The 15,107-nt window shown below is 49.0% G+C and overlaps 1 protein-coding gene across 29 annotated transcripts in view; it reads right to left on the reverse strand.

The window, feature by feature from the left end:
* LOC149347898 (uncharacterized) overlaps nucleotides 1–15,107 on the reverse strand; it is a 483,015-nt gene that overhangs the window by 328,029 nt on the left and 139,879 nt on the right. For 11 of the 29 annotated variants that reach the window (XM_089587641.1, XM_089587631.1, XM_089587632.1 and 8 more), the window contains one exon: nucleotides 2,948–3,049. The exons of the other annotated variants lie outside the window; for them this stretch is intronic. In XM_089587641.1, coding sequence (XP_089443767.1) covers nucleotides 2,948–3,049 — 102 coding nt within the window. The remainder of the gene's footprint in view (nucleotides 1–2,947; nucleotides 3,050–15,107) is intronic. 29 annotated transcript variants of the gene reach the window in all.

Below are 15,107 nucleotides of genomic sequence, written 5' to 3' on the forward strand. Positions count from 1 at the left end.
TAACAGGTTGTGATGTAAGCTTTTTTTTTTTTTGAAGAAAAATTCTCTTGTTTTCTGTAGTACTTACGGTTTTAATTTCATATAATGCTTGTTCACAATGCTTCTGTTTTCTGCACGTAATGAATGGTGTAACATACTTTTTTTTCAACGGCATTTGTAGCATAGAGAGTGCAATGTATCTCGCCAGGAGGCGAGGCCTTGTCAGGCGTAGATGAAACGCCTTTTGCCTCGTCTTCCTTGGTAGAATCATCCTCTTTTAAACTCTCTTGCTCATGATGTATACTCGCTTTCTACCAGAAATAAAGTGAATTTATAAACGAGAGAAGGCAATAAGTAATTCCCCCGCCCAACCCGCCCCCTCCGGGAAGATTAAATACTCGGTGCCTATGCCCACCTCTAGCTGAGTGCTATTAGTGAAGGGCTCCGTAGTGAAGGACGCCGTAGTGAAGAGCTCCGGATATTTCAACCCCCTGGGTTTCTGTAACGTGCACTGACATCGCACAGCACACGGGCCTCTAGAATTTCGCCTCCATCGAAATTCAACCGTCGCGGTCGGGGTCGAACCCGCGTGTTTCGGGTCAGCAGCCGTATGATACAGCTCTCTGTTCAAACTGTCCGGAGATCAGGGTAGATACAGAACACATTCTGTGGTATTGTGACGCTTAAAATTCCCTCTCGTTTCCTTAAACTCCCCCCCCCCCCTCTTCCTCCAGGAGAGCTTCGCGTCGCTCGCACTCAACAGATGAAAGACGGGCCTTAGCGAAGGAAGCTGTCTTCTTGACCGCCACTTAGAACTCGGCTAGAAAAAAAGTATTTTCCTTCTCGAATTCTAATAAAAGGTAAATATGGGAAGATGTTTTACTGCCTCAGAAGGATATTATGGAGCCCCTTCGCTGATGAGTAGATGCCTTTCCTAAAAGGCCCACAGCACAGTTCCTGTCGCTCATTATCCTCCGGAAAACGACAGCTCTCACTCACCATATCCCGTTTGGAGGCCTGAACTGGAAGGATGCCTGCTGTATGGCACGCGACGCTTGCATTCCAGACGACCCGGACGACTCCAGACGCCCCGCTCCGCCTAAGGCGTGTTCCATCGGCGGAGAGTAGCGGTGGGACGCCGCCGGCAGACCTGCATCATCGCGTCGCAAGAGAGCTTGGTTAGAAGAAGCGGTACAGAGGAAAACGCAGTCTGGTACGCCTATCCTTCCTTCTATCGCCCCCCCCCCTCCCCCTTTATTTCCTTGTTCCTGCCCCCTCCCTCTCTCCGTGTTTTTTTTTTATTCCCTCCAGCCGCAACTCAGGTGTTTGAGGTTTCGATGTCAGATGCCGCGGCTATCAACATCTGTTCCTTCCATTTTCATTTTTGATTACCAATAAACAACCACTAACAACAACAATAGCAATGGCCAAGACAGAAAGGTCACGAAAACACGCTTAGTACTTATAATGTCCTTGATTGCTGGTGAAATCGGCATGGATATAAGCGCTGCCAGCATTGACATCCAGCCAGACGGCCAGACTACGGAGGTCTCTCTCAAATACGTCAGCGTGTGTTAGAACGATTACTAGAACCGAGATTTTTACAGTTGAGACGCCGCTTGTGCTTTAAGTGCGCCAAAAGCAGCTCTAAACTTTGGTTCCCGAAACCATGTTTTTTGAAATTGCAAACGTCCATTACCGCCAAACTAACTGACGTAGGATTCAAAGTTGTGTCAACTGATTTGTCTCCTTACGCTGTATAGAGTGATTATGAAGAAATAATATGTCGTAACTCAATCGGTTATAACGAACATGTCGGATATAACGAAGTTGTACGTCGTAACTCAAAACCTAATATAACGAACAAGCCGGATATAACGAATGTGTAGTATGTCGTAACTCAAAATCGGTTATAGCGAACTAAACACCAAACAAATGCACACAATGAAGAATCGGAAGCGCTCCGGAGAGCTCAGCAGGATGGCCCAAAGGCATTTTTAAGCCTTGCTGCCCCGAAACTTCTCTCCCACTGAGAACAGCGGGCCTTGCGCTTGCCGCCGACGTCTATCGAGGCCAGGAAGGCTGATCGGGACGAAACATGGCGTCGACGTTGGCCAGCAGCAGTGGTCCCAAAAATCTCAGATGACGTCACCGTGGCATCAAAGAAAATTTCTTGCGAAGGTGCCAGGAAATGAGCCCAGGCCTTTCAGACTAGGAGGCTGGCGCGCAACCCATAGGCCATGCAAAAAAAGAGTTCCTTGTTGGCGAAGAAAGGTGGATCTAGAATATGCGTTGCCTTACGACTGTATGCCAATGGGTAGATGGGTCATTATTAGGAGGAAAAAATTCAAAGCTAAAAAAAAAGGCCCTTGAATTCAAAGCGCCTAAGTAGTGTTAAGTGCCCTCACGTAATTGTTATCCGACAAAGGCGCGAATTTTACACATGCAAACATTTATGATATACCCTTAAGAGACTATAGAACAAAAACTGCGAGACCGTGCAAAAACGCTAGTGCAATAGTCGTCCGAGTAGATAGGAAACAAAGCGTCGCGGAACGAAACAATTAACTACACTAACAAGCATTGAGCACACCTACGAGTGTGATACCGAACAATTTCACAAATACAAGACAACCACCCGAAAGGGAAATATGCACGATGGCATGAATGACAAACACAGTGTCCTCTTTTTGGAAACGTCACACCTCCTTTCGCAATCTGCCTTACTCGCCCACTCGGGCCATCAGAGTGTTTACCAACGTTGCCCGCGATTCTCAGTATGTCGCATGATGGAATACAAATCATTACGACTCCCATACTTCAGTGCACACTCCTAGCAAGGGTAGTCACCGTTGAAAAGATTGAACAAGGACTCAAGCGCTCCAGAGCTGAACGCCGAACGCCGCAACCACCAGAGGCCTGCCACCAGAGGTCGCGGCAGTTTCCTCCTCAGTCGACGACCACTCACCCTGTAGTGTAACGAAGGCGGTGGGAGTGGCCCATTCTTCTGGATCGTCCCAACGCGACGCTTGTATTCCACACGATCCTGTGGGCTTGCAGACCAGCCAGACTGCACAAGGTAAATCTTAAAATGAGCCTCCGCAATTTCCCTGCTTTATATACAGAGTGTGTCACCTAAAATTTGGCTGAATTCTTTAAAGTAGTTTTTTGAATCATAACAGCGCTTTTTCAGGCATAGCATTTTGAGCGGTGTATAGTACGTCAGAATTCAACTGAGACGTGCTATCTAGCAGGCTGGTTAAGTAACATTGAATATTTTAACTATTACTGTTAGGCTCCTCAATTACTATGAGGTGTGTAGCGCCCACCGTAGGTAATATCCAAATCAGTTCCTAGAATTTCGAAAACGCGGTTACCCTCGGCGCTGTGGCCCAACAAACTGTGGCCATTTCGACGAGTTACGTGCACTGGAGAGGTTGCTCTGCCTGCAAGCTTCTTGAAAGCACATGCACTCTGTGCCGATGTCGGTACAGTTTGTTGAGCCATAGCGCCGAGGTTCACCGCGTTTTCGAAATTCTAAAACCTGATATGGACATTAATTACAGTGGGCTACATACACGCCTCTCAGTAATTAAAGAGCCTAACAGTAACAGTCAAAAAGTTAACTATTCAGTATTAGCTAACCAGCCTACTAGTTAGCACGTCTCAGCTGTGTTCTAATGTACTGCACTGGCGACAATGCTATGCCGAGAAAATCGCTCTTCTAAATCAAAAATCCTATTTTTTTAATAATTGTGTAAAATCCTAGTTTAAACACCCTGTATATAAACATCGTCAACGTATACTCATAAAACTCCTCCAACACCATGCACAACTTCGGCTGCTCTTCGCTGCACGGAGGACCCCGTAAAGTTTCGATTTGTCGAGAAGCAGCTCTTGGTAATTCACGCAGATAACGCACAGAGTCGTCTCATCCCGACAGTGGTTAATTCCAACTTATTCCTTCCCGCGTCCGTGCTGAAAGGAGCGTGCGAATGAATAAATAGAAGCCTCAAGATGGAAAGGATTTGCTATTGTGGGGCCTAAAAATTGCTTGCGCTGTTACAGCGGTGAGGGGAATGACATTTCCGAAAGTCTCAAAAGTGATCACGCCAGAGTTACGTCTGGCTACAAGCCTCTCAATAAACCAGGAAGCTGGGAAAACTAGTTGATGTTTTCGTTATCAGTAAAACAAAATGACTAGGTTAGCGGGCAGTCACGCTGTTAAATGGCAGGGTTTTTCCCGCAACCCTTTCACGTACCTGCCATAGATGAAAAATAAAGATTTGATTTGATTTCATCCCGCTAGATAGCACGTCTTAGGTGTAATCCAGAGCCGTATATTCCCTTCGGGAGAGTTTGGCGGAGGGGCGGGGCCAACAGCCATCCAAATTTAGCGGCGGCGCGGTCAGCCATTTTGTGCCGAGGCGCCCGAAGCTCTCCTTGGCGGGCGTGCTAGCGCTGCGCCTCTGGCGAACTTTTATCGAAGAAAATAACCACAAATGACGTGCGTATTTGAATGTTCACAGAAAGGTAGCCTTACAGAAGCCGAGTTTAACATGCTTCAAAAGCAGGAATGCCTGGGCGTGCGCCAATACGCTCTGTGTTGCGGTTCTGGTTCGCGGCAGATCTGCAGTTGTGTGCCAGCTTTGTGGGCTGCGAGAGTTTATTTCATTTTAACCGCATAAACCAAATGAACATTGTTTTTTAGGCGCTTAGGTGTCGTACGTGCGGCATTTCGTTATGTCGGACGCTTATGTCGGACGCGGCGCCGTGCTCGATTCTTGTCGCCTTGCGGGAAACGGTAAAGTGCGAACCCTTTTTTCTACGAGTTCGAGCAGCCCACTGCGCTGCAGGCTCCCATTGCGATCTCCGTGCTGGTCCGCGAAAGGTTACACGGCCGATAAGTGCACGAATAAACAGCAAAGATGCAGCAGGGCGGTCACAAGGGAAGCGCAACTGCTGACAGCACCACCGCCTGCACAGCGTCGCGAGCAGCCTCGGCACAAAATGGCGTTGGCGGGGCGGAGGTGATGGGTTGCCAGACACGAGTGCAGCAGTTGCCAGACTGGCGGCGAGATCAAAAAACCGCCGAACTCTCCCGAAGGGAATATACGGCTCTGGTGTAATCTGTTGTCCTACACCGCTGATACTACTATGCCGAAATAAAGGCTCTTCTCACTCAAAAAGACTTTTTAAAAAATTGCTGACATTACTGTGTGAAAAATCAAGTATAAGCTGGGGGTGGGTTACAGACATGGCGTCTCACGTCTACTCTCCTACTGGAAAAGCAATACCCAGAGACAGCAGTTCTTGTTTTTTCCAAACGACACCGATTTCTCCTCATGATGAGGGCTGTGTCCCCGTATCTATATGAGTAGCCCCAAGGATTCTCTGAGAGCCTGCAAAGTGTTCGCAACAACGGCGCTCCACGATTCTTAGGAAGTGCATCGAAGACAGGTACCAACCTTTCTTGGCTGCCGGAGCTTAAGTCTGGAAAATCCCTATCTGCGCTGCGACGAGCGCCTTTCGACGAACCTCAAGCCTGTAAAGACAAAGGTTTATGGGGGTTTAACGTCTCAAAGCAACTCAGGCTATGAGGGAGGCCGTAGTGGAGGGCTCCGGAAATTTCGACCACCTGGGGTTCTTTTACGTGCTCCGACATCGCAAAATAAAATACACGAGCCTCTAAAATTTTGCCTCTCATAGAAATTCGACCGCCGCGGTTGGGACCGAACTTGCGTTCTTCGGGTCAGCAGCCAAGAGCCACAATCGCTGAGCCACCGCGGCGGCCTTTTGTAAGTTGACCCCAATTTAATCGAGAAGACGCAAGAGTAGTAGAGGTTCCCCCCGCATCATTAATTCGTTACTGAAAGGGACCATTAAATGATATTTTATCGAAAGCTACATTGGCCACAAACTTGCGATTTCGCTGTGGCGGTGCTTCGAGGAGGCGGAGACCGACCTCGAGCCGTTGCCTAGCAACTGCCGCAGATGGCGGACGCCTCGCGCTCGCCGCGCCATCTGGCATGACGTCACACTGCCTGCCTCGTCGTTGCGCTCGACTCCGCTCGCTTCGCCAGCTGTGTCGCATGCCTGCTTTCGCTACGTGTATCCTGGCATAGCCGAGCTAAGCCACTGTCTTTCTGCTGCGGTTAAGAAAAGCACCCGAACGATGGACATTCCATCCGTCGTCAGTGCAGCGCTAAAAATGTTAAAGCCATAGCTTCAGTTAGCACTGAAAATATCGGCTATTAAAAATGATGCTCCTCCTCTCCCACATCAACTCATACAGGCGGGACTGCCTGTGACCCCGCCGCTCCTCATACCGCCCACGTCAATTGGGCACGCCCAATGAGAGGGCTCTCCTGACTGCCCATTCACGTCATCAGAGTAAGGATAGTTTACAACGCGCGGTAAGATGTCTTCCTAATCTTTTGCGGGTAGCGCTTATTAAAAGCTGGTTTTTTTGTAAATGTCCAGTCCACGCATAGCTTTTAAATTTGAATATTAACAAAGAGGACGCATCTATTGCGTTGCAGAATGACGTTCAAAATCATTTCAGGGTCCTTATAAACAGAAATACTTGGCTATTCGTTGTGCCAACTACCCATCACACGGTGTGCTCCTGCTACTAAACAAACTGCAGATCGTTACGTCTGTTTTGGAGCAGTGGTCTTCTTCAGGCTTTTCAGGGGCACTAAGATCAAGCACCTGGGGTTCTTCAACTTGCATTCAGATCCTAAAGCACGCGCCCGCTTTCGCATTCTGCCTCCACAATAATGCGCAGGATTCGATCCCACAACCTCGGGCTTCTATATGCACACGATATCATGTTCGTCTCACTGATGATGATCATTAGCAGTGGCTATGTCTCCTATCAAGATCGATGTCACGGTTTTGTTCCCGGTATTTCAATGAAACCGAAATGGAAGGACGGCTGTGCGCGGAGATTATTGGAGAATGTTCTGAACTATGACGTGCTTCACAGCCCGCAGTGAACACAAAGGAGAGAATCTCGCCCCGCGAAGCGGAAAGAAAAATGTCAACCTTTACGATCAGCCTTAGGTAGAGAGAACAAACTTTTGGTCAGGGTTTGGTAAGGAGCTCGTCCTTTCTGATGTTGACTCCGTAAATGTACACAGTCAGCATCCGCTCACGTGACCAAGTGCCATCACGAGACTGCGCACTGTGGCAACCCAGGTTGGCACAAAATGTTCAGGTCTCAGTTTGCTGCAGGTTGTACTGTCGGTTTTAGACGTCGTCAAAAAGACAGCCAGCAGGACGGCGACAGCTTTCGGTGTGCTCAGCGCATAACGAAGCAGAATCAGAATTTTACAATGCTTCTAGCGGGTATGTCCTCACCTGCTCTTAGTCGTGAATGTTTGTATGTTGGTCCGTCTGTTGGTCCAGAGAACCAGAGAAAATAAAACAGCCCACGTTAGCCTTTGCCTTGGAGGTGTCAGCCAGCCGGTGCCTCTAACCACTCGTCTTTCTGCACAAGGCTTCCAATAATGATTCCAGTTTGTCACACTGTAAACAGTGCATTACAAGAAAACAGGACGAACAGGAGAGCTTATTGCGTCCTGCCTTACAGTTTACATGATGTTTACATGATATAAACCACCAACTTTCCCTACATTATGTGGTATCGAATTGCTATTTCAACTTACCAATTTACTTGGGGTGCAGCGGACGTTGTACATTTCATTGTAAAGCGTCAGTTACACTTTATTTACGCGTCCTACAATGCATCTTTTGGAGAAGGGAAACAGTTTTCGCTAAGCTAAGCAGATGTTTTGCGCATATTCCGCATCAGATGGAACTGAAGTGTTTAGGTTCAGTTTAGAATTTCACCTCCATCGAAATTCAGCCGCCGTGGCCGGGATCGAACCCGTTTCTTTCGAGTCACCAGCCGAGTGCCGTAACCACTGAGCCACCGCGGCGGGGCAATTCTATTTTGAGACTAGGCCAAGCCAGTATTTCATCTGTACACACACAGATTCACCGGCAGTCAGATGTGTCAATGTGATTCCGAAGGCAAATTTCGGGTGCCCTAACCATATCCGAGGACATGCCTCATTGTGCCATACCGTGTGTTGGCATCCTTACCCTGCAGGGCCAAACACAGCCATTCCCTTACTGAGTCTGGCTGAAGCACCATTTTCTTCGCGTCAGACATCGTCGAAATGACGTTTTTTTTTTCTATGCGGGCATACATCGACAATTCCCCATTTTGTTGGGCTTTGAACCTCCGGATTAGTGCTTTCGGACTGGAACTAAGACCACCTGGAGTTCTTTCAACCTGCACTTACACAGCGCAGCACACGGGCGCCTTTTGACTTTCGCCTGCCTTAAACGCAGCCGCCGCAGCCAAGATAGAACCCGTGTACTTTGGCTCGGCAGCCCGCCTTCTCAAGCAGCGGCCGAAAAATCAGAAGCGAGGAACACTGCATACAATATCCTCTCCAGTATGGAATGCACCCAGATCCTCACGACTGCCAGGAACACTCGGCAGCGGAGGAAGCATTAGCGGTGCACGAGGTTTCACTTCGAGTTGTCGTTGATCAGAGCCAGAGCCCGCAAAAGCGCTGTGCCGAAAGGGTCCCCAAGTCCGTGCCCAGACACAGTTTTCCATAACATGAACATAATCGTCTTTCCATCATGCGCGACATGACTGCGTTAATCATTTTCACAAAACAGCTAGCGCAGATCAATGAACCCGCCGCGGAAACTCAGTGGCTTTGGCGTTCCGCTACTGATCTCAAGGCCGAGGGATCGACTCCCGGCCCGTGGGCCTGCCATGCGGTGGATGCCACATGCAAAAATGCCCGCATGCTGTGCGATGTCAGACCCGTCAACGAACCCCAGGCAGCCGTAGTTAATCTGGAGCCCTCCAATTCCTTTACAATTTACAATTACAATTTTACAATTAATTTTTGGAGATCACTGGCCGTGCCCCGCGAATAAGCGACAGTTATCTCCGTGCTTCATAAATAACTACGACGTCATCGAAGGGCGCGGCCCAATCACGGGCGCAAGATCTGGCACCAGACCTGCTACTCTTCCTCCTCACCTGGGCCGCAATCCCCTCCTTCGTACCAGCGTGCTGCGGCCATACGAGGGCGGTCGGGACCTGCGTCGGCGTCGCGACCCACACCCACGTGACGAAGGTACGGCCGGAGCTCCCTGTGCTGCTCCCGGACCCCCTCCATTCCCTTCGGCAGCGAGCAGTGGATGAGCCTGACGGGAGACCGGGGCAGCCGCCTGCAATGTGACACAGAATAGCGGTCCGCCGCGACAATGACAACAGATGCAAGAGTATTCCCTAAGCTGCCACAGCCAGGGTCCCCTGTTTAAACCTCATTAAAAAAATTACAGTGGAACCAATTTGTGCCGGGGGTTTCAGAACGCTATCTGTTACTTCGGACACTTTACAGACTTTCCTCTTCCAAATGTTGTCATTGCTATTCCTGTCCCAGTGGTGGCTGCAACACCGAGGGGTCTGCGCAAGAGACACCATTCCGTGAACCTGTTTAGAGGCGTTCTCCTCGAACGTAAAACACGTATTCGCCAGACAGAACTGCTGAGGTGTGCTGTGGTACGGAACGCAGGCTGGCGAAAACAACATCTATCTTGGATGAAGAGTAAACGTTAGACGAAAAGGTAGAAAAGAGCCCAGACAGAATACACGGGCTTGAGAGCGAGCTTCCCAAGACTAAACGATGTCAAGCCCTTGAATCCAGCGTTCCATCACTGTTTTTGCGGCTGTGTTTAACGCGCTCTACAACAAGGACTGCATCGCCGCGCACGTGCCGGCAATGTGCTCAACTCAGGAGGCGGTGCTCCTTCGCCTCACCTGCGAAAGCTTCCCATTGCTTCCAGTCCCAGGATGACCCAGGTGGGACGAGCGTTGGCGTCCCAGCAACACCCACGTGATGGAAGCACCGCCGACGTTCACAGTGGCCCCGCGGCCTATAGCGGCCCAACTGTCGCCTTATGCTGCTAGGGGAAGTCGTGAGCGTGACGAAAGACAGAAGCAGGCGCCCTGCAGTTTGACACGAAACAGACGATCAGCGATGATCACGACAAAGAAAAGGAAGTGCACAGATCCGTATTGTTAATAGGGAGCGGAAATAACGCTTCTGCGCTGTCTATTCGTTTAGACAAAAAAGAAAAACAGCGCGTATGTACCAGAGCTTGTTTTCTGTGCAGAAATTCGCAAAGTTTATGCTCATTTATTTTGCCCTACAGCGTCAGATTTGAATTTCCCTGCTTCCCCACGTGCCCAGAGATCTTGTGGCAGACGTTCGCGTGAAATAATGACGTCATCACGAAGCTGAGTCGCAGAGTAATTGTTTTCAGATATTGTCCTGTGAAGCACTGACAGCCAATCGGCAGTCCGACTCATTCACTAGCTCTTACCGCCAAACACAATCTTCGGTCGCGTACTTGATTCAACCTTGTACGCTTAAACCTGAGAGTAGTGGTAGGCAAGTACGGGAGGTCCAGCGACAGCGTCAAAATTGCAGGGGACCTCCTGACTGTCCGTACATCTCCAAGTGAAAGTGGCTATCTTGGCGCAGTATGGCTCCCCGCTTTTTGTTTCTGTGCCATAAAGATTATTATGAAGCTTCAACGCTTGGATAACTAACGGCAAAATAAGGAAAATGATACTCATACACATGAGTATGAAGTTAAGAAAAGCGCACGAACGATGGATAATCCATCCCTCGTCACTGCACCGCTAAAAATGTTGAAGCCATAGCTTGAATAAACACCGAAAATATCGGCTATTAAAAATGATGCTCCTCGTCCTCTCCCACATCAACTCATACAGGCCGGGACTGCCTGGGACCCCGCCGCGCCTCATCCCGCCCACGTCAATTCGGCACGCCCAATGAGGGGGCTCTCCTGACTGCCCATTCACGTCACCCGAGTGAGGGTAGTTTACTACGCGCGGGGAGATGTCTCACTAATCTTTTGCGGGCAGAAATTATTAAAAAAGTTTTTTTTTGTAAATGTCCAGTCCACGCATAGCCCTTAAATTCGATTTGAGTACTAACGAAGACAACAGATTATAGAATCATTATAGAATAACCTTCAAACTCATTTCAGGGTCCTTTGAACAAACACTTAAAAACAAAATACTTGGCGATTCGTGGTGCGCCAACTACACATATAAACGGTGTACTCCTCCTTCTAAACAAACTGGAGATCGTTATGTCTGTTTTTGAGCAGCGGTCTTTTTCAGGCCTTTCAGGGGGCGCTCGAGATCGACCACATGGGGCTCTTCAACTTGCACTCAGCTCCTGAAGCACGCGCCCGCTTTCGCATGTCGCCTCGGCTGGAATGCGCAGGATTCGATGCCGCAACCTCGGGCTCATATATATGAGCACGATTTCATGTTCGCTTGCCTTACTGATGATGGCTAGCAATGGCTAAGTCTGCTATCGAGATCGAAGTCACGGTTCTGTTCGCGGTATTTCAATGAAACCGAAATAGAAAAACGGCTGTGCACGGAGATTTTGGGGAATCTTCGAACTAAGACGCGCTTCACAGCACGCAGTCAACAGAGACAATCTCGTTCCGCGAAGGGGAAACATAAAATTTCAATGTCTTAAGAAAGGAGACGAACCTAAGGTAGAGAAGACAAATTTTTGGTTGCGGGCTTTGGGGCGAGAGATGTTACAAGAACCCCGTCGTCCCGGTTGATTTTTACTCTGTAAGTGTACATACTACACAGTCAACATCCGCTCATGTAAGCATCAAGTGCCATCCCGTGACCTCGCATTGTGGCAACCCAGGTTGTCACCGAATGGCCAGGTCGCATGTTTTACTGTACGTTTTAGGCGTCGTCAAAAAGGCAGCCAGGAGGGCGGTGACCGCTTTCGCCGAGCTCAGCGCATTACGGAGTAGAATTCGAATTTTAAACGCATCAGTGCGTTTAGCGGCCATGTTGTCACCTTCTCTTAGCCACGAATCTTCGTCCGTTGGTCCGTCCACACCAGAGAAATCGCGAGAAAATAAAACAGCCCACGTAAGCGTTTGCCTCGGAGGAGCCAGCCAGTGCCTCTAACCCTCGTCTCTCTACACAAGGCTTCCAAATATGATTCCAGTTTCTCTTGTAAACAGTACATTAGAAGAAAAGAGGATAAACAGGAGTGGTTATTGCGTACCGCTTTATTGTGCGCTGCTTGCATGACATAAACCACCAACTTTCCCTGCGTTATATGGTATCGAACTCTCTAGCTGGTATTAAGGCGAAAGCCTTCAGTGCCTCGCACTGTTGTCCGTCCGGTAACAAAGCGTGTTACACGCATTCAACTCGGGAACTAAAAATGATAGGACACCAATGGTTGCCTCAGATAGAGGAAGAAAAAATGAACCAAGATGCCAAGTTTGATGACTGTAGAGTAATTAATTATAGGCGAAAAGGTTGAAGTTTCGTTGAAATAGCGCGGATGTTGATATAACGGTGTTAGTAATATCCACCGGAAGTCGTCACGGTGCTGTCACAGAATGAGCGGAAAAACGTCGAATTTGTGTCAAATTAGATGGAAATATGCGTAATTAAGCGTAATTAACACTTAAGAACCTCGAAAGATGTATAATTTAGGTATCGGTATAGCGACAGGGACGGGGTGACGTCACACCCACCGGAAGTCGTCACGGCATAGCGCCCTCGGCTTTCACCTCTCAACACTTTAGTTGCAAAATTGTCCTCGCAATTCCTACTTACCCATATATTTGCGGTTCAGCGGACGTCGCACATTTCATTTTAAAGCGCCAGCTACATTTCACCATTTACGCATCCTGTAGATGTTCAGCGGATATTCCGCATCAGATGAAACTGAAGTGTTTAGATTGTCTTTTTAGCAGTGATGACCCCTTACCTATACCACGGGCACTTCTACGGATGTTAGAGAGAGACAGAGAGAGAGGGTTTAATGTTAAATATCCTATCGATCTACTTCGGCCCGCTTCACAACGGTCTGCGCTCAATCCAGTGCGCACAGGCATGTAAAAATTACCTTCGCATTGACGAGTTATGTGCTTTACGCATCAGTTACTACATCGCGACGCAGTATAAGAAAAACAGCCGAAAATGCGGATGATAAACAGCAAATGACTCAATTTTCCGCAAGCGTTCGTTTTTTTTTTCTTCTTGCACGCGTCCCTTAGTTGTTTTACTTTGCTTGCATGAGGAAGTGAAACAGAGCGAGCCACACAAAAACGTAACATAATAGAGCGGGGCAGCATTAAAGGAAAAATAGCTGGCAGTTCAGCGCTGTTAAGCACGAAATATTGCGCGAAGGCCCGGTGCGCCACCCGAATTCCGGGGTGGGCCAACTCAATCTTCAAATTTTTGGGGTGGGCCGCCCATATCTTGGGGGTGTCCCAGCTCGGCTCCTAACGTGGGTTCGTTCCCTCAGTTTCCAAGCTTTTGGAGGTGGGCCACCCAAATTCCCAAATTTCGGGGGTTGGCCAATTCCATTTTCAGAGGAGATCAAGCCTGTATTTGACCTGAACACACCCAGATTCACCGGCAGTCAGATTCAGCCAAGCTGATTCCAAAGGCAAATTTCGGGTGTCCTAACCATATCCGAGAAATTCCTCATGTGCCATACCGTGTGTTGACATCCTTACCCTGCAGGGCCCTCCGCAAAATTGAGTTTTACTTGGGCATTGCCATACACAGCCATTCTCTTACTGAGCCTGGGTGAGGCACAATTTTCTTCGCATCAGGCATCGTTGAAATGGCCCCTTTGCTATGAGGCCATGCATCGACAATACCCCATTTTTTAGGCTTTGAACCTCCGGATTAGTGCTTCCGGACTAAAATTTAGACCACGTGGAGTTTTAATGTGCACTGACACAGCGCAGCACACGGGCGCCTTTCGAAGTTTCGCCAGCCGTAAACGCAGCCGCTGTAGCCAAGATAGAACCCGCGCACTTCGGCTCAGCAATCCACCTTCTCGAGCAGCGGTCGAGAAATCTGAAGCGAGGAACACTGCATACAGTATCCTCTCCAGTAGGGAGTGCCCCAGGACTCTCACGACTGCCTGGAACACTCGGTACCGGAGGAAGCTTTCTGCTTCATAAACAGCTACGACGTCATCGAAGTGCACGGCCCAGTCACGGGCGCAAGCAAATTCTGGCACCAGACCTGCAACTCTTCCTCCTCCTCACCTGGGCCGCAATCCCCTCCTCCGCCCCAGCGTGCTGCAGACACGGGAGGGCGGGTCGGGACGTGCGTCAACGTCGTGGCGCACACCCACGTGACGAAGGCACGGCCGGAGCCCGGGACGCCCTCCATTACCTTCTGCAGCGAGCAGTGCATGAGCCTGACGGGAGACCGGAGCAGCTGCCTGCAATGTGACACAGAATAGCGAGCGGTCAGCCGCGGTAATCGCAACCGGTGCAAGAGTATTCCCTATGTTGCCACAGCCGGGGTCCCCTGTTTAGACCTCATTAAAAAAATTACATTAGAGCCATCTTTTACCGGGGGCTTCAGAACGCTATCTCTAAAGCTCGCCTGCCCAAGAGCAGAAAATTACGGCAAATTAACAAGAATCTATCACGTCGCAGTTTTTGAATGCCCCAAGCAATGCTAAGTACTATTCTCTTAAGCTACTGAACACAGAACGACTTGCAGCTATTATCGAATGAATCGAGTTTAAGAGGAAAAAAAAGTAACCCAGTGACAAAAATAGTTTAAATCTGACTTTTTCTAATTATGCTGCAGGACAACATAGCCAAGTAAAGCCACAGAACCGATTTTTTCCAAGAACAAAGCTTGGATAGAGTTGTCCTCTAAGCAGGTTTTGAGCCAAGAAACTTGCAAACAAACAGAAGAGGGGGAGCCGGTGCTCACCTGTGTCCTCCCCTGCCGGCAGGGCACCCAGTGGGGCTGGCTGTCGTGCCTAAAGGCCCACCTGCACAGCAGTGGAGATCGGATGAAGAGGACAGCACTGCCATGTGCTTCTAGTAATAAGAATCGGTTATCCAGTTATGTTTTGCGCAACTTTTTGCTGAAAAAGGAACACTCTGACAACCAAAGCGAGACCTCGTGTGGCCGCCGTAGCTACACTGACCTTGTTTCAATTGTTCGAAATGGTCGTGAC

The sequence above is a fragment of the Amblyomma mixtum genome, chromosome 4 (genome assembly GCF_055824585.1).
Source record: "Amblyomma mixtum isolate Tamu chromosome 4, ASM5582458v1, whole genome shotgun sequence".
In the NCBI taxonomy this organism is placed as follows: Eukaryota; Metazoa; Arthropoda; class Arachnida; order Ixodida; family Ixodidae; genus Amblyomma; species Amblyomma mixtum.